Source organism: Trichosurus vulpecula, chromosome 4, assembly GCF_011100635.1.
Source record: "Trichosurus vulpecula isolate mTriVul1 chromosome 4, mTriVul1.pri, whole genome shotgun sequence".
Lineage (NCBI taxonomy): Eukaryota > Metazoa > Chordata > Mammalia > Diprotodontia > Phalangeridae > Trichosurus > Trichosurus vulpecula.
In genome coordinates, this window is record NC_050576.1 from 169,154,037 (window position 1) to 169,180,631 (window position 26,595).

The window sequence follows — 26,595 nt, forward strand, 5'->3', positions numbered from 1 at the left end:
ACTTCTCAAGAATTTTATGTTTTTCTAGAATGTTAGCCAAAAATACTTTGTTGGCAATAAAAATATTTAAGCACAAATTTTTAAAATCCCAGTAACATAGCAATTAGGGTCCAGTACTTTATAATTCAATTCAATACAACAAACATTTATTATGTAAAATGCAAAGCATATCATGCACTGTGTAAGGAAAACCATGTACCATTCAAGACATACTATGTATCATTCAAGGAATGCTATGCACTATGCAAGAAAAGCTACGTACCATGCAAAACATATGTGCCATGTAAGACATATTATACAGCATGCACAGAATGCTATGTATCATGCCTACTATGTGCCAATGGCGTCACAAAAGCTGTGACTGATTACAGGATGAAGCTTCTTTCAGATGAACACTTAGGACAAACATTACCTTGGTGACTATATAGCTGCTAGGGAGTAAGGGATAACAAATATCTGTTGCATTAAAAGAATTATAAATTCTGAAAAAATATGTCTGATGATGGGTGCATGGAATTAACGGCTTGGCTTTGGATTTCTTATTTACTGAAACACAAATATTATCATGGACAGTCTACAACTAGGAAAAGGAAGTTGTGTGCTTCGAATGGTTAAAGGTAAATTGATAAGTTTCTGATCTCTCATCATTTCCTGTTTATAAGAGTAGATAAAAAGAGGTTGATAACCAACAACATAAATTACAACATTGAAAATCTACCAGAGATGGCTAAAGCAGAAACTGTTTTGCATGAGCATACATATTTATAAAGGGTTTTGTTTTTCCTGCTTCCTCAGTGGCTGGGGGAAAGGGGAAGGAGAAGGAGAAAAAAAAAATTGGAACTAAAAATAAAATTGAATTTAGGGGAAAAAAAGAAAAAAAAAGAAAATCTACATGAGAAAGGAGGAACAGAGAGACAAAATAACTCACTTAAGAGAAGAGGTTCCTGAAACCTAAGAAAGTGGCCAAGAACTATACCTGATTCCGTCTATTGTTAAAGATGTGGCAGAAATATTTGTAGACACTACACATTTTCTAATGCCGGGCGGTGGTGGCAAAAATATTCTTCTTTGTTGTTCTAAAATCAGGGTCAAAATAAAATTTGTATTAACAATGAATCAATAAACATTTACTAAGCACCTACAAAAAATCAGGCACTTGGCTAGGTGTTGGAGATACAAAGAATGAAACAGTCCTTACTCTCAAGTTGACATTCTCTAGATATATTTATTTATTTAATATTTTTAGTTTTCAGCATTGATTTCCACATGATTTTGAATTACAAATTTCCTCCCCATTTCTACCCTCCCCTCCACTCCAAGATGGCATATATTCTGATTGCCCCGTTCCCCAGTCTGCCCTCCCTTCTGTCACCCCACTCCCCCTCATCCTCTTTTCCCTTACTTTCTTGTAGGGCAAGATAGATTTCTATGCCCCATAGCCTGTATATCTTATTTCCCAGTTGCATGCGCAAAAATGCCTTTTTTTTTTTGAACATCTGCTTTTAAAACTTTGAGTTCCAAAATCTCTCCCTTCTTCCCTCCCCACCCACCCTCCCTAAGAAGGCAAGCAATTCAACATAGGCCACATGTGTCTCATTATGCAAAACCCTTCCATAATAATCATGTTGTGAAAGACTAACTATATTTTGCTCCCTCCTATCCTGTCCCCCTTTATTCAATTTTCTCCCTTGACCCTGTTCCTTTTCAAAAGTGTTTGCTTTTGATTACCTCCTCCCCCATCTACCCTCCCTTCTACTGTCCCCACTTTTTTATCCCCTTCCCCCTTCTTTCCTATGGGGTAAGATACCCAATTGAGTGTATATATCATTCCCTCCTCAAGTCAAATCCGATGAGAGCAAGATTCACTCATTCCCCCTCACCTGCCCCCTCTTCCCTTCCAATGAACTGCTTTGTCTTGCCACTTTTATGCGAGATAACTTACCCCATTCTATCTCTGCCTTTCTCCCTCTCTATATATATTCCTCTCTCATCCCTTAATTTGATTTTATTTTTTTAGATATCATCCCTTCATATTCAACTCACCCTGTGCCCTCTGTGTGTGTGTGTGTGTATGTGTGTGTGTGTGTGTATGTATTTGGCTACCCTAATACTGAGGTCTCATGAATCATACACATCATCTTTCCATGTAGGAATGTAAACAAAACAGTTCAACTTCAGTAAGTCCCTTATGATTTCTTTTTCTTGTTTACCTTTACATGCTTCTCTTGATTCTTGTGTTTGAAAGTCAAATTTTCTATTCAGCTCTGGTCTTTTCACTGAGAAAGCTTGAAAGTCCTCTATTTTATTGAAAATCCATATTTTGCCTTGGAGCATGATACTCAGTTTTGCTGGGTGGGTGATTCTTGGTTTTAATCTTAGCTCCATTGACCTCCAGAGTATCATATTCCAAGCCCTTCAATCCCTTAATATAGAAGCTGCTAGATCTGTTATCCTGATTGTGTTTCCATAATACTCAAATTGTTTCTTTCTGGCTGCTTGCAGTATTTTCTCCTTGATCTGGGAACTCTGGAATTTGGCAACAATATTCCTAGGAGTTTTCTTTTTGGGATCTTTTTCAGGAAGCGATTGGTGGATTCTTTCAATTTCTATTTTATCCTCTGGCTCTAGAATATCAGGGCAGTTCTCCTTGATAATTTCTTGAAAGATGATATCTAGGCTCTTTTTTTAATCATGGCTTTCAGGTAGTCCAATAATTTTTAAATTATCTCTCCTGGATCTATTCTCCAGGGCAGTGGTTTTTCCAATAAGATATTTTCACATCGTCTTCCATTTTCTTCATTCCTTTGGTTCTGTTTTATAATATCTTGATTTCTCATAAAGTCATTAGCTTCCACTTGCTCCAATCTAATTTTTAAGGTAGTATTTTCTTCAGTGGTCTTTTGGACCTCCTTTTCCATTTGGTTAACTCTGCCTTTCAAGGCATTCTTCTCCTCACTGGCTTTTTGGAGCTCTTTTGCCATTTGAGTTAGTCTATTTTTTAATGTGTTATTTTCTTCAATATATTTTTGGGTCTCCTTTAGCAAGTCATTGACTTGTTTTGCATGGTTTTCTCACATTGCTTTCATTTCTCTTCCCAATTTTTCCTCTACTTCTTTTACTTGCTTTTCCAAATCCTTTTTAAGTTCTTTCATGGGCTGAGACCAACTCATATTTTTCTTGGAGGCTTTTGATGTAGGCTCTTTCACTTTGTTGACTTCTTCTGGCTGTATGTTTTGGTCTTGTCACCAAAAAAAGATTACAAAGTCTGAGTCTGAATCTGAGAGCTTTTTTGCCACCTGTTCATGTTCCTAGCCAACTACTAGACCCTTGAGCTTTTGGTTGGGGTATGACTGCTTGTAGAGTAGAGAGTACTTTGTCCCAAGCTTGAGGGGCTGTGCTGCTATTTTCAGAGCTACTTCTACACAGCAAGCTCTGCCACACCAGTGCTCCTTCTCCCCCAAGAACCACCAACCAGGATTGCAGACCAGATCCAGGCAGGGCAAAGCCTGCCCTCCTGCTCTGATCCGCCACTTAATTCCTCCCACCAGGTGGGCCTGGGGCTGGAAGCAATTGCAGCTGTAGCTCTGGAAGCAGCCTCAGAGCTGCTGACAGTGAATTCTTTTCACTCTGTCCCAGCAGCTTTTCCCACTAGCCTTTTCTGTTATCTTTGGCGTTTGTGGGTTGAAAAGTCTGGTAACTGCCACAGCTCACTGATTCAGGGTGCTACAGCCTGTTCCACCCAGCTCCCAGTCTGGTTGGTCCTGGCACGGCCCACGCTGGGCTCTGCTCTGCTCCCAGCTCCATGCGATACACCCTTCCCAGTGACCATCCTGGACTGGAGCCCTGCTTCCCTTTGCTATTTCGTGGGTTCTGCAGCTCTAGAGACATTTTTTATAGGTGTTTGGAGGGACCTGGGCATGGAGCTTAAGCAAGTCCCTGCTTTCCAGCTGCTATCTTGGCTCCTAGCAGGAGTTTACATTCTAAATGTGTGTGTGTGTGTATGTGTATATATACACACAAATATGGTATGTAGTCTAACATTCATACAGGTGAATATATGCATTCAAATTAAATTTAAGCTCTACACACAGATATTCTGTACTAGAAAATAATTACATAGGTATAACTGTCTTAAGCTTATTAATGAATTTCAATTCAAAGCATAATAGAAAAAAAACATTCTCCAAGATACACTTTATTGTTGAATTCTGGAGTGAAGAATTATTATAACACTCTAAAATGTATGTTGAAATCCAGAAAGTTTTAGAAAGCAAATTTATAAAAAGATATTAACTGCAGAGAGCCTTTAAAAAAGATTCAAAGACAACTTTTAAAAAATTTCTCTGAAAGAGTTAATTTTTTTTTAAAGCCGAAAGGATAAAAATAGATTTTTAAACCTTTTTTCCATTAGCTATATCATTTTAGGCTTGGAGGGGACATGAGGAATCATAGGATCATAGATTTATAGCTGTCAGGCACCTTATAGATCATTCAGTCCAACCTGGTCATTTTCTAGATGAGGAAGCTGAAGTCCATTGAGGTTTTCAAGTTAATTGCCCAGGGTCACATAGGTAGTATGACCACTAATCCAGTCTCCATCCCAATACAGAAATTCTTGACAAATGATAAGCCAGCCAACTTCTGCTTAACTATTTTCAATAACAGAGAACTCCCTACCACAAACGGCAGTCCATTCTGTGATTATGCTGCTATGCAGTTAGCTTAAGTATCTGCTAAAAAGCTTTTCTCTGCATTAAAGTGAAAACTCTGTGGAGGTGCAAATTCCCCTAAACTGTGGAAGCCCAGTACCATAACTTGTCCTAGTTACTTCACATGGTTAACTATGAAGCAAAGCAACCGTAAAATGCTATACAAATGAGTTTATTTTTATTATCAACACAATGGACTACTATAAGTGATACAGTGAAAAAATAAAGAAATTTTTTAAGTAACATGAAAGTCAAATAGTAGAATCAGAAAAAGAGAACACATATTATGATAACATACAAAGAAAAAGGTATCAACAAATACAGAGGTAAAGAAACAAAAAAGAGAATGAAAAAGGACATAGTCATTAATAAACTGTTATTGATATTTGACATGATGAAATTCATGCAGAAAGTATGAGGCTGTAAACATATGCTTGTTTATTTGTTTGTTCTGTTAAGCACATAATCATTCAATTTTTTGAACTAAAAGTAATCCTAAAACTGAAATGGAAAGAAAAATAAAGTGAAGGTCTTTCTCTCAATTATAACAGTAAATACATCTCACAGGTTAGCTAACAATCTGCACAAAGTAAAAATGCTTGTTTCTGGTTTATTTTTTATTTTAAATAGTGTAGTCTATTTTTAATCTATTTCATTCATACTAAGTGCTTAATAAATCCTTGTTGACTGGCTGCCTTTTCAAACTCCACTAATTGTGAACAAAACTGTTGTGATTCTCTCCTTCATTCCCCATTAATGCCATTAGAACCACCTAAAACGCTTCAAAACTGCTCTGACATGTTTCACAAGTCAGGTTTCTGGCTATCTCCTTGTGGTGGTGCATAATCATCATACTCCTTGGTTATGCTTTTTTTTTTTTTAAAAAGGAGAAACCAGAAGAGATTTGTTTAAAGAATTATCCTAAAATCTTCCCCATTAGAATGTACATTCCTTGAGAGCGCGGATTGTTTCAATTCTAATCTAATCAAATCTAATATAGCGCTTGTCACATTGGTACTTAATAAATACAATATTCATTTGATAAAATCCCAAAGAAACAAAGTGTCAACAGGAAAAAGATTCATCTCCATAAAAATATTCAGAGCTGCTCTATTTGTAAGAACAAAAACTTGGAAACAACTTCCATATCCAACAACTGGAGAATGACTGAATTCTGGAGCTGTAACTAGGAATTCTAGCACCTGAGACAAATTCAGTTGTGTTGGAGTTATTTAGCTGGAGATAGGCTCCAAGGTATGATCAATACCTGCATATGGGTATGTGGTGGAGAAAAAATGATGACAAAGGTCATGGGAGTTGAAGATGTTAAGGATCTTAGATGCCAAGTTGTTTGGGGGGGTTGGGATGGGGAGGTGTGGGGCACAGAAGAAGACTATGAGGTAGGTATTGAACTTATTGGGAAGGAGAGACCTGGAGGTCCACAGATGATTGGAATAAGGATCTGGATAGAATGTGGCAAACTTTAAATTAGTGGTGGCTGCTGTGTCATAATGGTGGGAAGAGGGTCTGAAAATGACAGTGGAGAGCAAGGAGCATTCCATGCCTCCTCCTGGTGCTGTTTTTCAGTGAGTATGACACAAGTAGAAGCTCATCTTGGAGAGGGTTCCAAGAGATAGGTGTCATCTTTAGGAGAAAGCTAGGTTGCAGTGAGTACCATAAGATAGAAGGAATGTGAAAGGGAAGGGTTAATAACAGAGGAGGATTTTGGAAAGTGTGTACAGAGGAAGATAGAGAGCACAGAGAGCTAGGGCGAAGATTATTGTGGGGCAGAAGGGCACAGCCAGTGGAAGCATCCTGCTTTTAACACTGATGTCCTAATTCTAGAGGTCTTGTGTGACATGTATTCCTAGGTCATCTGATCAATCAACAAGCATTTATTGAGCATGTACTCTTTGCTAGGCTCTGTGCTAGGCTCCACAGGTACAAAGAAAAAGAAAGAAACAGCCTCTTCCCTCAAAGAGTTTACACTTGATTAAGGGAGTCCACATGTACATACCAAGTACACACAAAACAGGAACGTGATAAATACTAGGTCATTTGGGGAGATTAGGGTGGCACTCTGATCTGAGGATCAGGAAAGGTCTCAGACAGGAGCTGGTGTTTGAGTTGAGCTTTGAAGAAAGCAGAGATTGTACTATGTGAAGGTAAGGAAGACCTTTTGGACCCAAAGGGGAGACTGGAGTAGTATGCAAGGTGAGTAGTACGCCTGACCAGAAGCAGGTTCCCTAAAACTCCTTCATGTTGAGTGGGATAGTGAAGACCTTTCATAAAATCTAAATCTCAGCTTTTCTGTAAGACAAGTCAGTGACCATGGGAAGACAAGTTAGTGACCATGGGATCCTCTGGGAATGAAAACAGGGACAATGGATGCTTACATCTGCACATTTACCTAAGGGTGAGAGAGAAGAATAGATGCAAATATGGCCAGAAGGCCAGATGCTAAAAATGGCTGGAAGGCTAGACTGGGAAGGTTAGACTAGTCATCTGTCACAGATATAAGAATGGTGGGAAGGTTAGACTTGTCATCTGTTTGTCAAAGATAACCACATCTGCTTGTTCTTTATTGCTGTCACTGGGGTAGATTTATCATGTTCTAGATTGTATCCTCAAGGCTTGCGACTTGAGCCAAGAGGAAGGGGTTGGAGGGAGAGCCTATAAAAAAATCTGTATCATCTGTGTTTAGCATGCTCTGACACTGAGAGAACTCTTGGTGTGAGTCGCCCTTTCTTGCGAGATCGTAATAAAATTCCTTTCTACTTTCTATCTTCAGAAGCCTCTGAGTTTAATTTTGGGTAAAAGTCGCTGTCCCACACAATGCCTACTCCAGAAAAACCACACCAAGTAATGATGAAGAAATGCAACGAGAAACTTCATTGAATAACTTCTTCCACCACAGAACTGCACAAAAAGTCAGTCAGAAGCTCCTGGGCAATACGAAAAGGAGGCCAGCCAGCAAGTTTAGTGTGTGGTATCAAAGTAAGGTATGTGTATTTAAGAAGCAGGCAAAAGAAGAGACATATACATTTCAAATTAGTCTCTGAAGAGCAGTGAAGCCCCAAATCAAAAAGATGAAAATTTTAAATAAGTTCTGGTTCCATAAGTGACTGAATAGCAGGCAAATGAGCCAGGGGCCTCTCAGGGCAACCAGAGACTGGGCAAAGGAACACTATGGGGCAAAACTGTGTGTCTGCCTCTAGGCAGCAAGAGGGACGGCTTCCCTGAGAAAGCCCTAGGATAGGCAGAAACCTAGATGGGGCTCCTAAGAGGAGACCAGGAGCATGAGCAGCAGCAGCAGGGGAAGCTAGTATGCTAAGATTACAGTTATCCCTTCCACATGAAGACTTTCCCCAACGTGGTTTCAATATATCACAGACTGGCTAAGAAATTAAATGTAAATTTTGGGGGAGTTTTGTGGAAGCTGCAGAGACACGCGAAGGCAGACGACACAGGGCCTTATGACCAAATACTTAACCCAAATTTTACAATATGGGGTGTAAACACCCCATAAAAGAAAAAGAAAAAATTCAGATACCTTCTTTGGTACAAAGGGAGAGCCAAAATATTTTATAGGGATCTTCCAGAATGAGGAGTGCCACGCCCCTCACCCCAGGGATATGGAAGGGTTAACTGTAGAACTGCTCAGGTGCCCAGGGGCTACTGCACCTGTTCCAAGTGTTTTGAACCTTAAAGGTGGGGTGGGGTAGGGCCCAACTCCAGGAGGTGGAGGTCATCTCAAGAACACAGGACAAGGCCAAACAGGGCCTACCACTCCAAACAAAAGTGCTAGCCAAAAGATGTAGGAAAGATCTTACATCTTTCTTCCTTTTCTGAGGTTAAACTTATTCTTTTCCTACCTCTGCAGTCTGGCTTCTGACCTTATCATTCAAATGAAACTGCTTTCCTTTTAAATGCCAAATTTAACGGCTTTTTCTTAATCTCATCCTTCTTATTATGAGAAATTACTTAAGAAAACTTTCCAGAATTGAGCATTTAAAGGACTTTAACAAGAAAAAAAACCCCAAGATTCAACTCTCTTACTCAATTTACAGTTAAACTCCAATACTACAATAACAAGGGGAAAAATGCTGCAAGGAGAAAGAAATTAAACACCAAAGGACATTGATTAGGACCACAAACTTTTCAAGGAAAAAGAAGACAAATGGAGAAACTATACTGTGATATATGCCAAGTTAAGAGATGAAATGTCTATCTAGTATATCAAGGAAAGGGCTGGATATTTAAGAAACAGGCATACAAAAAGACTGTTCAAAATCTTCTCCATTTAAAGAAGTTATTGAACAGCAACCAAGACCCAAGTAAAAAAGACAAATATTTAAAACAAATGGTACCACAAATGACTGTATATATGTATACAAATTTAGAAGATTGCAAAGCAAGGGCAGATGTTTTATTTTCAAAAAGCTGTTCTTAACAAAAATAAAGTCTATACGATTAAAAAAAATAAAACTATACTTCTCAAATAAAAATAAACTGCTAGCTAAATGTGAGAACCTACAGATTATTGGCTAGTCTACTAAATATTTTAAAAAACACATGTGAGATAAAGAAAAGAGGAAAAAGATGAGGGGGAAAAGGAAAAGGTAATCTAAGAAGTTTTTTTTAAACTACAAAATTTTTTAAGAATATGAGAAAAGACTTTTGCTAACCTACAGTTAATAAAAGTAATAAGAAATTTTGTATTTCCCTAAAACACACACGTGCAACTTTGAAAGACTTGAGAATTCTGATCAATGCAATAACTAACCACAGTTTGAGAAGACTGATGATGAAGTGTGCTAGAGCCCATCACCTCTTGAGAGAGAAGTGATAGATTTAAGAAGAAAAATATACATATCTTTTCAGATACTGCCAACATGGGGATTTGTTTTGTTTGATAATGTATAATGCCCACTCTATTTGGTGTTTCTTAAGTTCAGAATCAAGATAAAAATAATTTAAAAAATAAAATGGATTGGAAGAAGATGAGAGGAGAGAAGCAGGAGGAAAAGTAAGGGGATACTGTAGTGTTTTAAGGGTGAGATGATAAAGACAACTAAGATGATAGAAATGGGAATGGAAAAGGAGAGGTGCAAGAAACATTGTAAAAGAAGAGCCATTCCCTCAATAAATAAGTGGTCAAAAGATATAAACGAGCAAGTCTTAAATGAAGAATACAAGCAGTCAACGACCACATAAAAATATCCAAAATTAATACTAATAAAAGAAATGCAAATCAAAACAGTTCTGAGATTCTACCTCACACCCATTTGTTGGTGAAGATGACAATGAAAAGGAAAAAAAACCAATTACTGGAGGGGTGTGAGAGGCCAGACGCATGGGTGTGCTATTGAGGGAGCAGTGAAATGGTTCAATCATTGTGCTAAGGAATTTGGAATTACATCTCAAAAGTCACTAATCTGTCTATACCCCTGGATTCAGCAACATTAGTTTCTATCCAAAGGAGACCAGAGACAAATGGAAAGGACCTTTTTGAATAAGGATAGCTGAACAAACTATGGCATATGAATACAGTGGAATTTTCTTGTGCCATAAGCAATGAAGAATATGAAAGCTTCAGAGAAATATGGAAAGACCTGTATGAATTAATAGGGAGGTAGGTAAGGAAATTCCTTGTTGCTGGTTGTGATAGTCTCATAGAAAACGTTTTATTTTTGTTTTTTCCTAGCCTAGTCTTTCTCTGTCCCACAGGCTCTTCTTCCCTAGGCACGTTCCTTCCTCCTATGTGTCACCTCCTAATTGCATCCCTTCCCTATCCATTTCCAGTCCTACTTTGGAAGTTTTGGTCCTAGCCCCTGCATGAAAAAGCTGATGGGCCATCCTGGCCCCAGTGACCTGGGGGAAAGGGTCAGGGGATTGCTCTAATTCCCTTCCTTTGTTGTCCTTAGGTTTCATCCCAGGGGTACCTCTAGTGAAGCCACGTGGGCTTCTCTTTAACACGCCAAATAAAAGAGTCTGTTTCCTTCAATGTTGACTGGCTCATATAATTCTTCTATAAATCCCCATTTATTCCTCCTGATGGAACCTGACTCTAGTAAAGCACCAATGAGCCTTAAATAGCTTCATTTCCAATTGTCAACTATAAGGCAAACACATGTAATGCAGCCAGGAGTCCAGTATGTAGAAAACAAGGGGTCATCTAAACAGACGCCCCCAGATTCTGTTGACAAAAAACTGAAAAAGAGAGATGTGGGCTCCTAGTGCTCAGAAGATGAAGGACAGAGAGCTACTTGTAAGATCATGAAGCAGCATTTGGTCTAGCCATCTGGCATCAGAATATCATTTTAAATTTGGAGTGTTTTGATAACAATAACTTAATTCAAATAAACTGAGAGAGTATATCAAATCTAAAGTCAACTATTTTAAATGACCCTGGTTAAATTCAAAGGTAAAATGGCTCCACTGGACTGGGAGTCAGGAGCCTTGGGTTCAAAGAGCAACTTCTGTCATTTATAAGCTGTGTGACCTTAGGCCAATCACTTAATTTCCCTGGACCCAAGTTGCATCCTCTGTCAAAGGAGGAGGCTGAACTAGACGGTCTGGAAGGTTTCTGCCAACTCTAAAATCTTGAGGTCCTAAGTAGGTTTCGTAGGCCAGATGCTACAAAAACTACATAAAGCAACGACATCCCTAAACCCTGGCCACATGCATCAACACTTCCCCAACACAACCAAATAATCTAGAATTATCCCAGGAATTCCATATAAAGGAATAGGTCCAGTTAAAAAAAAATACATTTAGCCGACTAAAGGAACCCATGCATTGAGTCTGGTCTCAGATATAACCGGAAATGCGACATCTCTGGATGTTTAGCACCTGTAACCAAACTCCACGCAGCCTCAAAGGTGTGACCGTCACCACATGATAGCTTTCCTTCCACATGGAGCCCACTCTGGCTTTTGTTCTGGTGATGACTGAGGATACAACTCAATGTGGCATGGATAAGAGGTAAATAAAACTGATTTCCAATGCTTCTGGAAAATTAATCACAGATATCTTCTGTTCCCATCAAATAAATGTAAAAGAGCTTCTGTCTGGCTCTCAAGTGCAAAAAAAAATCACTTCAGACAAAATTCTTTTATGATAAAAACCATGTTTTAAATTAATACCTGTTGGCATTGCTCCATATAATGGCAATATCAGCAAACCATCTATGGAGTGGTCTTGAACATCATATTGGTAATCAATAGACTCTGCCTTCTGGAAAAGTAATTCACAAGTTCTCTCAATTTCTGACTGGCCTAAAATGGGTAGAAAAAAATTCATATAAGCACCTGAAGAGCAAAACTAATTTCAGGATATAATTATAAGTGGATTAGAAATAGCTTGAGAAAGTGTCAATTTTAAATACTCATTTGAATGTGAATATGGAAAGACTATACGAAGGGAATCAAAGCGCAGTCATTATATGTGTTAAATGTACTATATATGACATATTTGGGTGGTGTTACAAAGTAGATATGGGTGGCTTTAGAGTCAGAAGACCAGGGTTCAAGCTCTACCTCTGATAGGTCACACACTGGTGGTGTGGCCCTGGCACCTCTCTTGCCATCTAAGTGGTGCAGAACAGGCTGGCCTTCATCGGCGGCAGAGGGACTCCCTCCATGGGAGCACCCTACACTGTTGAAATCCCAAGCCTGGTTCTTATCATGCCTCTGTCCACAGACTATACAGGAAGAGTAGAAAAGAGGAGGAAGGACTCAGCTCAGTGTCAAGAAGCTTCAGATTCTGCCTTGAACAATTACTGGCTGTGTATCCCTCAAACTCTTGGTGCCTCTGCCAACTCCTCTGAGCTGCCTATTCTGACAAAGTTACAGATTCTTTGTAGCTGGTGGCACCATGGACAGAGCACTGGGCCTGGGGTCAGGAAGACCTCGGTGCAAATCTGGCCTCAGACGCTTACCAGTTCTGAGATCCTGGCTAGGTAAGTCACTTAACCTCAGTTTGCCTCAGTTTTGTCTTCTGTGAAATGAGGATAATAATGGCACCTGACACCCAGAGTTATTGGGAGGATCTAAGGAGGTAATACTTGTAAAGTGCTTAGCAAACTTTAAAGTGTTAGCAATTATTTTTGTGGTTCTTTCAAATTCAGACTGTATAACAACAACAAAACTTTATAAAAGCATCCAGCTAAGGTGAGAAGGGGACACAATAAATAAACTATCGCTTTGTGAAAACGTATTATTTTTAAGTGAAACAGTGCAGTGTATAGTTATAAGGATCAAGTGTGTCCCAGGAAAGAAGTAAAGAAACAGATCTCCCTTCTCTGTAGAGGGACAGGTGCATAATGTTGCAGATCCTGTCAGACTGAGTTGATGTGCTGATTAAATTTGCTGAAATGCTTTTTCCCCCTTTGTTTATTATTCTTTGTCATACTTTGAGGAAGAGATGGGGAGGGGATATTATTCAGAAATTAAGCTGATGGAAAATAAAAAGACAGGGGCAGCTAGGTGGTGCCGTGGATAGACGCATCTTCCTGACGTAAAATTCTGGCCTCAGATACTTACTAGCTGTGTGACCCTAGGCAAGTCACTTAACCCTGTTTGCCTCAGTACCTCATCTATAAAATGAGCTGGAGAAGAAAATGACAACCCCAAGTGGGGTCACAGAGTGTTGGATACAACTGAAAAACGATTTAACAATAAAAAAATCCCCAAAAGATATTAACAAAAAATTTAAAAATTATTCTTTAAAAATATAGACTGTGGCTTTCATCTTTATTTTGTTTTGGTTGAGACTGTTAAATTTACAGTTAAAAATTACTAAAATAAGTTAATAAAGATCCTCATAAGAGAGAGGAGAGGCAGCAAGGGACTATGAAAGAATACTTAGTGGACCAGTGGTGAGAAGACCTGAGTTTTAATCCTGGCTATACCTACACCTATAACTAGCTTAAGTTAGATAAGCCCCTAAAATGCAATGAACTTTATTTTTTTAATCAGTAAAATGAAGATGATAATACCTGCCTTGCCTATTTCACAATGTTCCTGTGGGGATCCAGTGACAGAATGTGAGAGTACCACAAACACTATAAAGTGATGAACTGATGTAAAGTGGCATTATTAAGATAAAAATGAAACTAGAGTGTCACTGCCTTATACTGCTTCACTGCTTTGAATGTGTAATTAATCATAATTTTAAAAATTCAAGTGAAAGGAAATAAGTTTCCAAAGGATTAAAAATAAAAAATTAAGTTCATAACTCTAAACCTTTTGAATTTTTCCCCCTCAGACTGTGTTGGGGTTTTTTCTCCTATTTTTTATTACAAACTTGACAAACACAAACATTTCCACATACGCAGACCAGAAAAAGAGGACAGATTATGAAAAGTGACCCTTTTTTAAGAGTGAGGAATGAGTAAGTGTAAGTAAGTGTAAATGAGTGATTATGAAATGTGACCCTCTTTTAAGACTGAGGTGTAAGTGTGAATCTCTTTTAAATGCTGCTTTTTAAAAAAGTACGGGTGTTCCTAAAGTCTCGACACATAGGCTAAAATGCATATTTTCAAGAAATGAAATGAATGAAATTTTCAACAATATTTTATTTAATTAGAATATTAACAAATAACATCCTTAATATGATTTCCATCATTTGTGATGCAAAAGTTGATGTGCTTTGCAAGATTCAAGTGAACTTGATGCAATAACTCCACATTGCCGTCAATTTTAGCACATTCACTCTTTATGCATCCAATCAAGTGTGTTGCATCTATGATTTTCATTGAGTACACCTTCTCCTTTAGCATACCCCAGAAAAAGAAGTCAAGAGGTCTAAGGTCTGTTAATATTCCAAATATTTCAAAGTATGCATCTCTGCCTATGTGTCCAGACTTTAGGGACACCCTGTATATCATAATTTTAAACACAATAGTACCCACTCTGCCCTGCTTGTCTGTGATCCCTTCTGAATCTCTGTCTGTTTCTTCTGCATATTTTTAAATGTTTCACTGACATTCTTTTGTTTTGTTTTGCATTACTGTTACTATTCCTCCCACTCCCCCTCGCAACTCGCCCCATACATTATAATTTATTGTTACTTGGAGAAAGGTAATAGGATGATAAAAGGGCCAATTTATAACAGGATGAGGCTTCATAGGCATCTAATAAATGATTGCTGAATTGAACTGAATGCACAGAGAAGTCAGTCTAAGAGCAACTGCCTCTCTCAGGCTGTTGGAGGCTCCCTAAGAAGAAGAGATCCTTAGCTTGCCTCATTTCTGACATTACGACAAGGCAGGAGTAGGAGGTGAGACAATAAGATGACTCATTCCTGTTAATAGGATGCTCCAGAGTCACCCCAGTTTGGAATTTAACTGTTCTAATTTTAAACTCCAAAGAGCTGCCATAAGTGATTCTATGAGCCACACATTTGTCACATCACATCCAGGAGTCACAATAGGTAACCTCCCCACCACCGCAAGAAGAAAGTTGCTGGTGAGAGAGAGCTCTGGGATGCCATGGCCATTCAGGCCTGCCTACGATAATTCAGTGTGTCAAATGATTAGGACAAGACAGAACAAAGAGACTGATCATAGCTCCACCACCCCTGTACACTTATATAGTGTCCTTCAGTAGAAGTTCAAAGTAAGTACTTAACGTTATTTTCGTATTCTCTTGCCATACATAGAGGTGGCAGTGTTGTTTGTACTGAGTCTTTACATACAGGCATGCAAAGACTAAGTTTAGCTCATCTGACAAGGGCTATGGCAAAGCTCCCCAGATCTCCTGACTCACTATATACCTCACTACTGCTCTTACATGCAGTGAGAAATGAGAACGTGAAGGGGAATCCTTACCAGTCAGAAACACCAAGATGTCTCCAGCTGATTCATTCAAATGGATTTCTATAGTCACTTTTACAACCTAAAGAAACAAGAAGGAGAAGTCCCATCAAACTAGGCCAATCAGAGATTATCCCTTTGCTCCACAAAAAAATCAAACTTATCCCAGGTAAAGCCATCCCATTTACAATACTTTATCTGTGAAGGGACCTGACATAGAAGGCTATATTAGACTGTTCTCATCCGTTTTTCCTCATTAGTTCGGATTTAGCTTGCCCTTGTGGAAAAATTCCATTAATGCATTGCCTCCTTAACAAGAAAATCTAGATCTATGGCAGGGGTGGGGAACCTGTGGCCTTGAGGCCACATGTGGCCCTCTAGGTCCTTAAGTGTGGCCCTTCGACTGAATCTAAACTTCACAGAACAAATCCCCTTAGTAAAAGGATCTGTTCTGTAAAACTTGTACTCAGGCAAAAGGCTGTACCCCTGATCTATGGTAACTCTGGTCTTATTCAATAAACACTTATTGAATGCCTACTGTGAAGTACTATTAGGCAAGTGGGAGGAAGCCACAGAGGGAGGAAAAAAATAGAAAAAAAAAACCACTTCTCCTGTGGGCTTTTCTAGTAGAAAAATGGTATCTGGTAACAAAATGCCCAGCTGGTTTTCCTAAAGCCCATGTGTGACCATGTCACTCCTCTGCTTAAGAAACACCCAGGGTTCCCCACTGTCTCCAGGTTAAAGCACAAACTCCTGTTTGGCATTTAAAGTCCTTGACAATTCTGCCTGCCCAGGCTTATCATTCATTACCCTCCTTCATACCAATTCCCTGTAGCCCATATACAACATTTAAATGCCTATCTCTGTGCCTTTGCATGGGCTATTCATGATTGGAATATATCTCTTCCTCACCTCTGACTCTTAGAATCTCTAGTTTCCTTCTAAACTCAGGTCAGCTTCCACCTCCCAATCAGGCCTATTCTAGTCCTTACCTTACCTCAAGAAAGGACTTTGTATTTATTTGGATATATTTTGTATTTATTTATCTGTGTTCATGTTGTTTACCCTCAGCAGAATATAAGCTTCCTAAGACTCAGTAATATTTTGGTTTTGTCTTTGTATTGCCAGCATATAGCACAGAGCCTGGTATGTAGCAGGTCCTTAATAAAGACTTGTTGAATTAATGAATAAATGAGATATGAGCTACAGAAAATGAGATGACACTTGAAAAGTATCATCAAAATGAGGAATCTCCACAAAAGTAGCAAAGGGTGCAGCTGAACACCTAGGTTACTCAACTAACCAGAAATGTGGTTTCAAAACAGAAATAAGTATTCTCAGTAGTACCGCATTAACATATGAAGAGTTTTCTTTGTCTTTTGGACCAATCAAGTTGCAGAATATCTCTTTGACTGGAAAAATCTTTCCAGGAATGTCAACTACTGGGCAATTTCCAAAGAAGGCTGACAGTCCAACCAACTCTATTGTAGCCGACATCACCACCACCTTCAGATGTTCCTTCCTGTTAGGAGACTTCTCCTGAAACAATTTCTTCAGCAAGCCAAATAAGATGTCCTAAGAGAAAAGTTACCATTAAATGAAACATATGTATGTACCTAAAAAGACAATTTACTTCAAACATATTCCTACCAGTAACCAGTAAAAACAGAGAGAATGAATAATCCAAAGAAGGACACTGAATTCTATAAATATTAGGAAATAATTCATATAAGGATAAAAAGTCAATGAAGAAAAACATATCATTTCCTCAAAACTAAACACAAATCTCATGGTATTTGGTAATAAGATACCTAATAATAATACCTACTGTTGTTAGAGTTCTTTCATGGGCTTCGTCCAAAATGATGACACTGAATTTGGTAAGGTCTGGGTCAACCATCATATGTCTTAGTAAACACCCATCAGTCATGTATTTGATTGCTGTATCCTGAGGGTTAAACAGCATAATACGGCAAGTTATAGTGCCACAGACATTTTAAATGAACATTAAACAATACTTCTAGCACCTCCAAATTTTTCATTCCAATAGTTGCTGCCACAGAAATGAAATTAAAGTTAATCGGTCAAAACAATTTCAAAATGAGATCTTTTTGTGGTGGCAAAGAATTGGAAATTGAGGGGATGCTTGTCAACTGGGAAATGGCTGAATAAGTTGTGGTATATGATTGTGATGGAATACTACTGTGCTATAAGAAATGATGAAAGGGATAGATTCAGAAAAAACCTGGGAAGACCTATATGAACAGAAGCAAAGTGAAATGAGCAGAACCAGAATACTGTACTCAGTAACAATATTGTAACGATGATCAGCTGTGAAAGACTTAACAGCTCTAATCAACACAATGATCCAAGACAATTCTGAAGGACTCATGATGAAAAATGCTACCCACCTCCAGAGAGAGAACTGATAAACTCGGGGGGCAAAATGAAGTATAATTTTCTTTTTTTCTTAATTTCTTTTTTATTTTTAGTTTACAACACTCAGTTCCACAAATTTTTGAGGAAGTATAATTTTCTTTATTTTTTTTTGCTTTTTTTTTTGCAACATGGCTAATATGGAAATATATTTTGCATAATTTCACATGTATAATTGATATCATACTGCTTGCCTTCTCAATGGGTGGGAGAGGGCCTGGAGGGAGAGAATTTGCGATTTTAAAAAAATGTTAAAAATAAATAATAATAGAGCACTGGCCCTGGAGTCAGAAGGACCTGAGTTCAAATCCGGCCTCAGATACTTGACATACTCACTAGCTGTGTAACCTTGGGCAAGTCACTTAACCCCAACTGCCTTGCCTTCCCCCCTCCCAAAAAAAATAAATAATAAATCTGAGAATTTAAAAAAACCCAATTTCAAAACAGAGTAATATAGGATTATAATAAGATCAGTGACTATCAAGAAAAAAAGTAGGATTTTCAAGGATTCAGGAGGTGAGGTACTAGAGGGAGTAGTAAAAGACACGGAGACCTGGGATGGTGTTGAAAATGACTAAGGAACCAGGCACAGTTTTAGGGAGGAGGAGGCAGAATGACAGTTAGAAGGATGAAGGGAGTTTGGGGTGTCACAGAGAAGCAGTGAGGAATTTATTTACCCCCTCCCCCACTCTCCTGTCACATAACTCCAACTCCATAGGGAGTAGCAGTAGCAGTGAAACAAAGTAAAAAGTCAGAGTTTAGCCTGGGTGAGATGCCAGGCAGCAGTGGGATCTACAGTGAGGAAAAGGAGAAGAGAGAAGGAAATCTCTAGAAGCTATAACAGGAGGAAAACTCCCTGTAGCTATCAGGGTGAGAAGTCCTTTTACATATATCTCTCACACGTATAATCATGTGCTATCTAGCTATCTCAAATAAAATTAAGAGAAATCTCAACACCCCATGGGCTGTTACAACTAATCCCAGGTCTAAACACTAAAGAGAAAACCACTTTAGACTCTTCATTACCTGCCTTGCATAAAAGTGGAATCAGCTGATGTGACTTTGTTAACATAACTGTTGTCTTTCCAGTCAAGAGAGGAAAAAGAAATATGAAAAAGCTCACTTATTTGGCTTTAAGAATACAAGCACAACCTCTACCTCAAGGAATCTTATAGCTACAAATTTTAGACTGGAGAATTCAGAGAGCAAAAACAAGAATTGTTACCTGGGATTTCTTTAAAAAAAAAAAAGGAATTATATAAGTCTTGACATTCTCACTATCAATCCACCAGCATTTCTTAAGCTCCTACAATGTGCCAGGCATGCCAGACATAAGGAAAATAACAGTCCTTGACCTCAAGGAATTTATATAAATGAAATCAGAAGATAAAAGTGAGTTGTCACTAAATAAAAGGGCAGCTCACAGGTTTCTTTGAGAGTTGGCAGAGCAGAGCTAGTTTTTTGCGCATCCCAAACCAATAAGAAACCTCATTTCTTTGTGTGCTTGGTTATCTCCTTACGTTGAACTCTAGATAAGCAGCTGCAAAAAGACTCCCATGATATTTGCTGCTTATGCACCAATATTTGTTGCAGAGGATAAGGAGGTGCAGAACATCTATGAATATCTTGCTAAGACTGTCTAAATTAAATCACTTTTAATACTTTAGTACTTGGTGGCTTTCGTGTAAAGGTGGACATAATTGAGAATAACAAAAAAATACTGAGAAACATGGTTTAGAAGAAAAGGGAGAGACCAAAGGCCTCCATTGTGCCAGATGTAGAGAGTCTTGAATGGTAGCTAAGGAGTTTGAGCTTTACTCGGTAGATAATAGGGAACCACGGATGCATTCATACCTGAGAGCTACAATCATCGAAGCGAACCTGGTATCCAACCAAGCTTCCCAAAGAGCAGTTCATTTCTTCAGCAACTCTTTGAGCAACTGATATGGCAGCTACTTTGCGTGGCTGAGTCACACCAATTGTACCATGTTTTGAAAACCCTAACAAAAATAAGATAAAAAACCAAAATCATACAATTGCTAATTTTTGTAAAAGGAAAAACTGTGCTGTTTTTAAAGGACGATGCTGCAACTTAGTGTTACATATTGGAATTTTAAAAATGCATTTAAGGTGGCAATACGGATTACTGAATGTGGATACTTTTACTGAAAGTGGACACTTTTAAATTTTTCTTTGAATCTTTTAATTTCCATTTTAGATTGTTTAGAGAGCAAGCCAAGAGTTTCTAAACCCTGGGGATATGAAGTTGTCAAGCAAGCTTTCTAAGATAAAAGAAATGCTTAAATTGGTAATTATGACAAAGCTACCTTGCCCTTTATCAGCCCTGTCATCAGTTTCCTCATATATGTCACTAAAAGCATCAGATAATGGTGGTGTTGATGCTAGCAAGGTCTATGTATCTGAGAATGCTCTAAAGAAGGAATCAAATTGTACGAATGTCAGTCAATAAACATTAAGCACCTACTACATGCCAGGCACTATGCTAATCACTGGGGTTACAAAAAAAAATATAAAGAATGGTCTCTGTTCTCAAGGGGCTTGAAGTCTAATAGGGGAGGACAACTTGCAAATAGATATGTACAAACAAGCTACACTCAGGATAAGCTGGAGATAATCAACAGAAGAATTAAGAATCAACACTAGAATTAAGGGGAATCAGGAGATGTCAACACAGAAGATCACTATGAAATAGAGGCTAGTATTTCCTGATTTCCTATCATCAGTATAAAGTCCTCATAGATGGGTGACCAGCTTACCACGTGTCCAGGAGTGACCATACTAGACAATCCTGTTCTATGGCCAAAAAATGGTTATTGTTGCTAATAATAACTATCTCAGATTTATTTTATTATTTATTTTATTAGTTTATTAGTTTAACCATTTATGTGACTAAAAGTAGCAAGAAATGACTCCCCTCCACATATCCTATGATCCATTAACATTGGCCTTGTCATTCCTCAAACACAAAAGTCTGTCTCCTTGCTCTTCACCTTTTCCTTGGTTGTTCCTCATCTCAGAATGCCCTCCTTCCTCATCTCTGACTCTTGGCTTTGCTGCCTTCCTTCAAGCCTCAGCTCAAATTCCTACCTATGCAAGAAGCCATTCCCAACCTTACCCAATACACAAGTACCTTCCCTCTGACAATTCCCAGGTTTGTTCCATATGTATTTTTTATATACATAGTTACCTATATGTCGTCTCTCCCATTAGAATGGGGGAACTTTGAGAGCCGGGACCATGTTTTTGCTTGTTTTTGTATCTCTAGCATTTAGCATAGTACCTGGCACATACGCTTCTTGATTTGAAGAAAGGTAACTCTAAGCTATGGCAAAATGTACTTATCTCTCATGTGGTATAAAACATGCAGGTAAGCAAAGTTCAATCTGTATGGCTCTAGGCTCTCATTAAATAAAAACAGTATGCTCATATTTTGCATTCAAAAATTGTGTTGGGGACAAAATTAGGTGGTTTTAATTCAAGATGCAATTATTTCAGTGCCTACTATGTGAATAGCACTGGGGAAACAAAGATTGAGCTGAGAAGTCTCAGGAGGTTTACAGCCTAATGAGTGGATGGGCAAGTACACAAATCGCTTTGATACAAGGTAAAGAAATAAGTGCAAAGGAGGAGGCCAGGTAAAGTGCTGTTCATGGAGAGAGATCACTTTCAAATAGTGGTGGGAGTGGGGAAAAGGTGGTCTTGGGAAATGCATAGGAGCTGGACCTTGAAAGGAGAGAAAGGGTTTGGGCAATCTATTCCAGACTTGAGACACAGCATGAACAAAGGCAACGGGATGAGAACAACGGTTGGGAGTAGTATGTTTTAATGGAAACGGTGAATAAGCAAAAGGAGTAGTATGTGATAAGGCTGGGCAGAGAGGGTAGAAATCAGCTATGAAGAGCCTGGGACCACAAGTTTATGCTTTATTCAGTAGGTTTTTGAGTTGAGGAATTAAGAGGCTATTATAATGGCCTAGGCAAAAAGACAAGAAGTACTGAACTAGGCTGGCTACAGTGGGGAGTGGAGAGCAAGAGCCAGATATGAGAGATAGAGGAGTGAAAGAAATGGTAGGATTTGGCAACTGATTGGTCACATGAAGTATGGAAGAAGGAAGAATCAAAAATGACTTGAGATACCAGACTGAGATAACTGTTAATTAATCATTAAGAGGAATGGAGAATTTAAGAATTCAGACAGATTTGGGGGTGAGAAGCTGAATCCAGTTTCAAGCATGTTGAATTTGACATGTATGGTAAGACCCTGGAACTATATTATATTATATATAATTACATGTAGGAATTAGCTAGCATCAATCAATAAACATTTATTAAATGCAGGCATTGTGCTGAGCACTGGGGATACAAAAGGAGGCAAAAGATAGGCCCTGCCCTCAAGAAGATTACAATCTAATGGGGCAGACAATATGTAAATGAATACACACAAAGCAAGCTATATACACAGGAAACAGGAAATAATTAACAGAGGGAAGGCAGTAGAATTAAGAAGTGCTGGGGAAGGCTTCCCGTAGAAAGCAGGATTTTAGTTGGGACTTAAAGAAAGGTAGTCAAGCAGTCAAGATTTAAAGGTCAGTAGTCAAGAGCAGAAGAGGGAGAGAGCATTCCAGGCATGAGAGACCAGCTAGAGAGAATGCCCAGAGCCAAGAAATGGAGTCTCTTGTTTGTGGAACAACCAGGAGGCCACTGGATCAAAGGCTACATGTTAGGGAGTAAGGTGTAAGAATGCTGGAAAGGTAGAAGTGGGCTAAGTTATGGAGGGCTTTGAATGCCAAATAGAGCATTTTGTATTTGTACTTGGAGGCAATAGGAAACCACTGATGTTGAATGAGTAGGAGGGTGATAAGGTCAGACATGTATTTTGGGAAAATCATTTTAGTGGCTGACTGGAGTAGGAAGAGACCTGTGGCTGGCAGACCCACCAGCAGACTATACAATAATCAAGGTGTGAGGTGGTGAGGGCTTGCACTACAGTGGTGGCAGTGTCAGGGAAGAGAAGGAGCAGTATTGGAGAGATGTTGCAGAGGTGAAGTCAAGCAGGGCTTGACAACAGCTGGGATATAGGAGGTGAAAGATAATAAGGAATACGGGATGACTCCGAGGCTGTGAGAGGGTGGTGCTGCCCTCTACAGTAATAGGAAAGGTAGCAGTTAGGGAGGGTTTAGGGGAAGACAAAGACATATTGAGCTTACGATGTTTACTGGACAACCAGTTTAAGATGTCTGAAATATGTGAGTCTGGAGATGTGAGTTTGGAAGTCAGCAAAGAAACTGGGGCAGGAAAGGTAGATTTGAGAATCATCAGCATAGAGGTGGCAATTAAATCCATCGGAGCTGATGACATCACCAAATGAAGAAGTATAGAGGGAGAAGAGAAGAGAGTCCAAGACAAAACCCCAAGGGACACCCACAGTTAGAGGGCATGATCTGGTGGAGTGTCCATCAAAGGAGACAGAGAACGTGCACAGGTAGAAGGAAAACCAGGAGAGAGTGGTGTCCTGAAAAGCTAGAGAGAAAAGAGCATCGAGGAGGAGACAGTGATCAACAGTGTCGAAGGCTGCAGAGCTAGGTCAAGGAGAAGGAGGAAATAGGACCAGGATTGGAGCCCTATGAAGGTTAGGGGTCATTAGCATACAGGTGATTACTGAAGTTGTAGAGATGAATGAAATATATCTTCAAGGGAGAGTACAGAAAGAGAAGAAACGAGAACATAAGAGAAAACCTTAGAAAGCAACTGTGTTTAAGGGGCAGAAAGAAAATGGAAAGCCAGCAAAAGAAACAGAGAAGTAGCCAGCAAGTTCATCAATCAACCAATTATTAACATGGAAGCCAGTTTGCAAGGGAGTAAATAGGTAGCAGAGAAACAGAAGTGGTAAGAATCAACTATTCCACATAGGAATTTGTCAGTTAAAGTGAGGTAAGAGACAGGATGATAACATCAGGAGTTTTTTTTAGGATGAGGAGTCTTGAGCATATCTGTCAGTTGAGGCGAAAGACATAATAAAGTAGAAGAGATTGAAGTTTCATAAGAAATAAATGATGAAGCAAAATCATGGAAGAGCTGAGATCACTGGTATAGGTGATCATGGGGGTTGGCTTTAGAAAGAGTGTGTTACCTCTTTCTCTAAGACAAGAGAAGATAAGAGGATGGGTGAGATTACTAAGAGGATTAGAAGAATCAAGGAGATGATTATTGGGAGTTCTTGTCAGTGACCGGACCCCTAAATTCTCAGTAAAGGACCAGAAGTCATCTGCTGAGAGTGAGGATGGAGCTGGGGCCCTGAGGTAGTGTTTGGAAGAGATGTGGGAAGTGTGGTGGGAAGTCACTATAATCCCTGTTAGTATTATTCATCAAATGTATCACAAGTTCCAGAGTACATTTACCTGCTTCATAAAGATATTTAGGGAGTTGGGTAGTTTTACCACTTCCTGTCCTTCCAGTCACAATAAGAAATGGATTGTCCTTCACAGCCTGAACAAGTTTTCTTCTTTGTTGTTTAATAGGCAGGTCACAATAGGTACTTTTCTTTTCATCTGGAATCTGCATCTTATCCCTGTTGAAGTGAGAAAAAAATTCGATTCTGCAATTCAAAGGCTTGCAAAGTAATCTGTAGTCGGTTAGCAAATAAACATTTATTAAGTGCCTACTATGTACCAGGCACTGGGCTAAGCACTGGGGCTACAAAGAATGGCAAAAGACAATCTCTGCCCTGAAGGAGTTCACAATCTTGCAAAAAACTAGATACAAACAAGTTATATTCAGGATAAATTGGAAATACTCAACACAGAGAAGGGACTGGAATTAAGGTAGGTAAGACTTTTTGTAGAAGGTGGGATTTCAGCTGGCACTTGAGAAAAGCCAGGAGGTGGAAATAAGGAGGGAGAGCATTCCAGGCATGGGGGGAAAGCCAATAAAATGCCCAGAGTTGGGAGATGTAGTATCTTGGTCCAAGAATAGCAAGGATGCCAGAGTCTTGGATCACAGAGTTGGGGTAGGAGTGGGGGTAGGTATAACATGAAGAAAGATTGGAAAGGGGGGGAGGTTATAAATGGCACTTAATGACAAATTGAGGATTTTATATTTAATCCTGGAGGTGATAGGGAGCTACAAGAGTTTATTTGAGCGTGGGAAGGGGGCAGGAAGGAAGAAGGAAAGGTGTGACATAGTCAGACCTGGGCTTTACATGGTGGCTTGATTCTCCAGAAACAGGGACAGGCAAAGAGTAGGTATCTATCTATTTATAGTACTTATTTTTGGTTGTTGACTTGTGATATTGCTGGTATAGGGAACTGCTAGAAAGAAAACTCCTTCTATCAATACAGATTAGCACCTGCTGCTACCTTAGAATTGCCTGGGGACACTAAGTGACTTATCCAGGATCACAAAGCCCTAGTCAGAGACAGCACTTGAACAAAGGTTGAACCTCTATCCATCACACCCTGACTACCTCTCACATCATCTATTATTTTTTGGTGGGGAATCAGTAGCCCACTCAAAATTCCTAAATACTGACATTGACGGCTCAGCCTTTAAAGCGCTGACTTTGGATTCAAAGGACCCAAGGTGAGGTCCTTCCACTGAGACTACCTGTGTGACCCTTGTCAAATCACTTAACCTCTCTGGACCTCGGTTTTCTCATCTGCAAAATGAGGGGGTTGGGCTACACGGCCTCTGAGGTCCCTTTCAGGTTTTAAATCAACGAAAATACCGAGGACCTCGGAACTCAACACATTCAGGACTTGGTCAAAGTATGACCCAAGATATTTGACAACACGGCCAGTGGCTTATCGAAGGCTTGGCCCTGGAAAAGCGGATGATGACTCAGAGAATATTGACATGCAGATCACAAAGTCACCTACACCCAGATGATAAAGTGATGGATCAGTAGAGGAGGCTCGGGTGATTCTGATTCATGGTCCAAAGGGCTAAGTGATGAAACATCATGACAACAGCGTCTCACTGAGGGTCAGGAGGCAGACCCTCAATGTGACAAAGTGCACATGCATAATGCGAAAACCACCGGGCTTGGGGTCAGGAGGCCTCTTTTTTCACTCTTGGCCCAGTTACTGACTCTTTAAACATGGATAAGTCACATCCGCTTTCTGATCCTCAGTTTACCTATCTGTAAAATGAGGGGACTGGCCTAATGACTTTCTTGATCTACGATCTAAAAGCACCCTGGGCCAAAGGACACACAGGCCCAAGTCAGGCAGCGTTCCAGTTCTCGATAAAAGAATCGCAGACGATCTCCGCGAGCCGCCCGTTACACACAGCACGCCCCACGAGCAGATCTGCTTCGCGCCTGCTCGGAACGATCTGCGGCGCGTTTCGCTTTGCCTGCTGGGATTTGTAGTTTTCCCCGGCCATCGCTCTAGCACCCCGCGGCCTGCCAATCTTTGGACTCCCTCCCTCTCTTCGCCCTTTCGTTCCTTCCTAGAGACGCACCTCTGTCTCTGATGACTGCTGCTGGGGGCAGATCTTCTTGGTGGGCTCCCGACCGCTCCCCTGTCAGCAGCCATAGCGCATATCCACCGGTAACCTCGGACGCTAACACAGACCTGGCCCTGGGTAGTTCAGGGTGACACCTACTGGTCCG

The 26,595-nt window shown here is 39.6% G+C and overlaps 1 protein-coding gene across 2 annotated transcripts in view; it reads right to left on the reverse strand.

Moving 5' to 3' along the window:
- DHX40 (DEAH-box helicase 40) overlaps nucleotides 1–26,552 on the reverse strand; it is a 48,262-nt gene extending 21,710 nt beyond the window's left edge. For both annotated transcript variants that reach the window (XM_036758069.1, XM_036758070.1), the window contains exons 1-8: nucleotides 26,445–26,552; nucleotides 24,383–24,552; nucleotides 19,819–19,964; nucleotides 17,357–17,476; nucleotides 16,876–17,103; nucleotides 15,544–15,610; nucleotides 11,858–11,989; nucleotides 977–1,076 (exon numbers count right to left, since the gene is read on the reverse strand). In XM_036758069.1, the coding sequence (XP_036613964.1) occupies nucleotides 977–1,076; nucleotides 11,858–11,989; nucleotides 15,544–15,610; nucleotides 16,876–17,103; nucleotides 17,357–17,476; nucleotides 19,819–19,964; nucleotides 24,383–24,552; nucleotides 26,445–26,518 (1,037 nt within the window). In that variant the 5' untranslated portion in view covers nucleotides 26,519–26,552. The remainder of the gene's footprint in view (nucleotides 1–976; nucleotides 1,077–11,857; nucleotides 11,990–15,543; nucleotides 15,611–16,875; nucleotides 17,104–17,356; nucleotides 17,477–19,818; nucleotides 19,965–24,382; nucleotides 24,553–26,444) is intronic.
- Nucleotides 26,553–26,595: the final 43 nt, after the last annotated feature.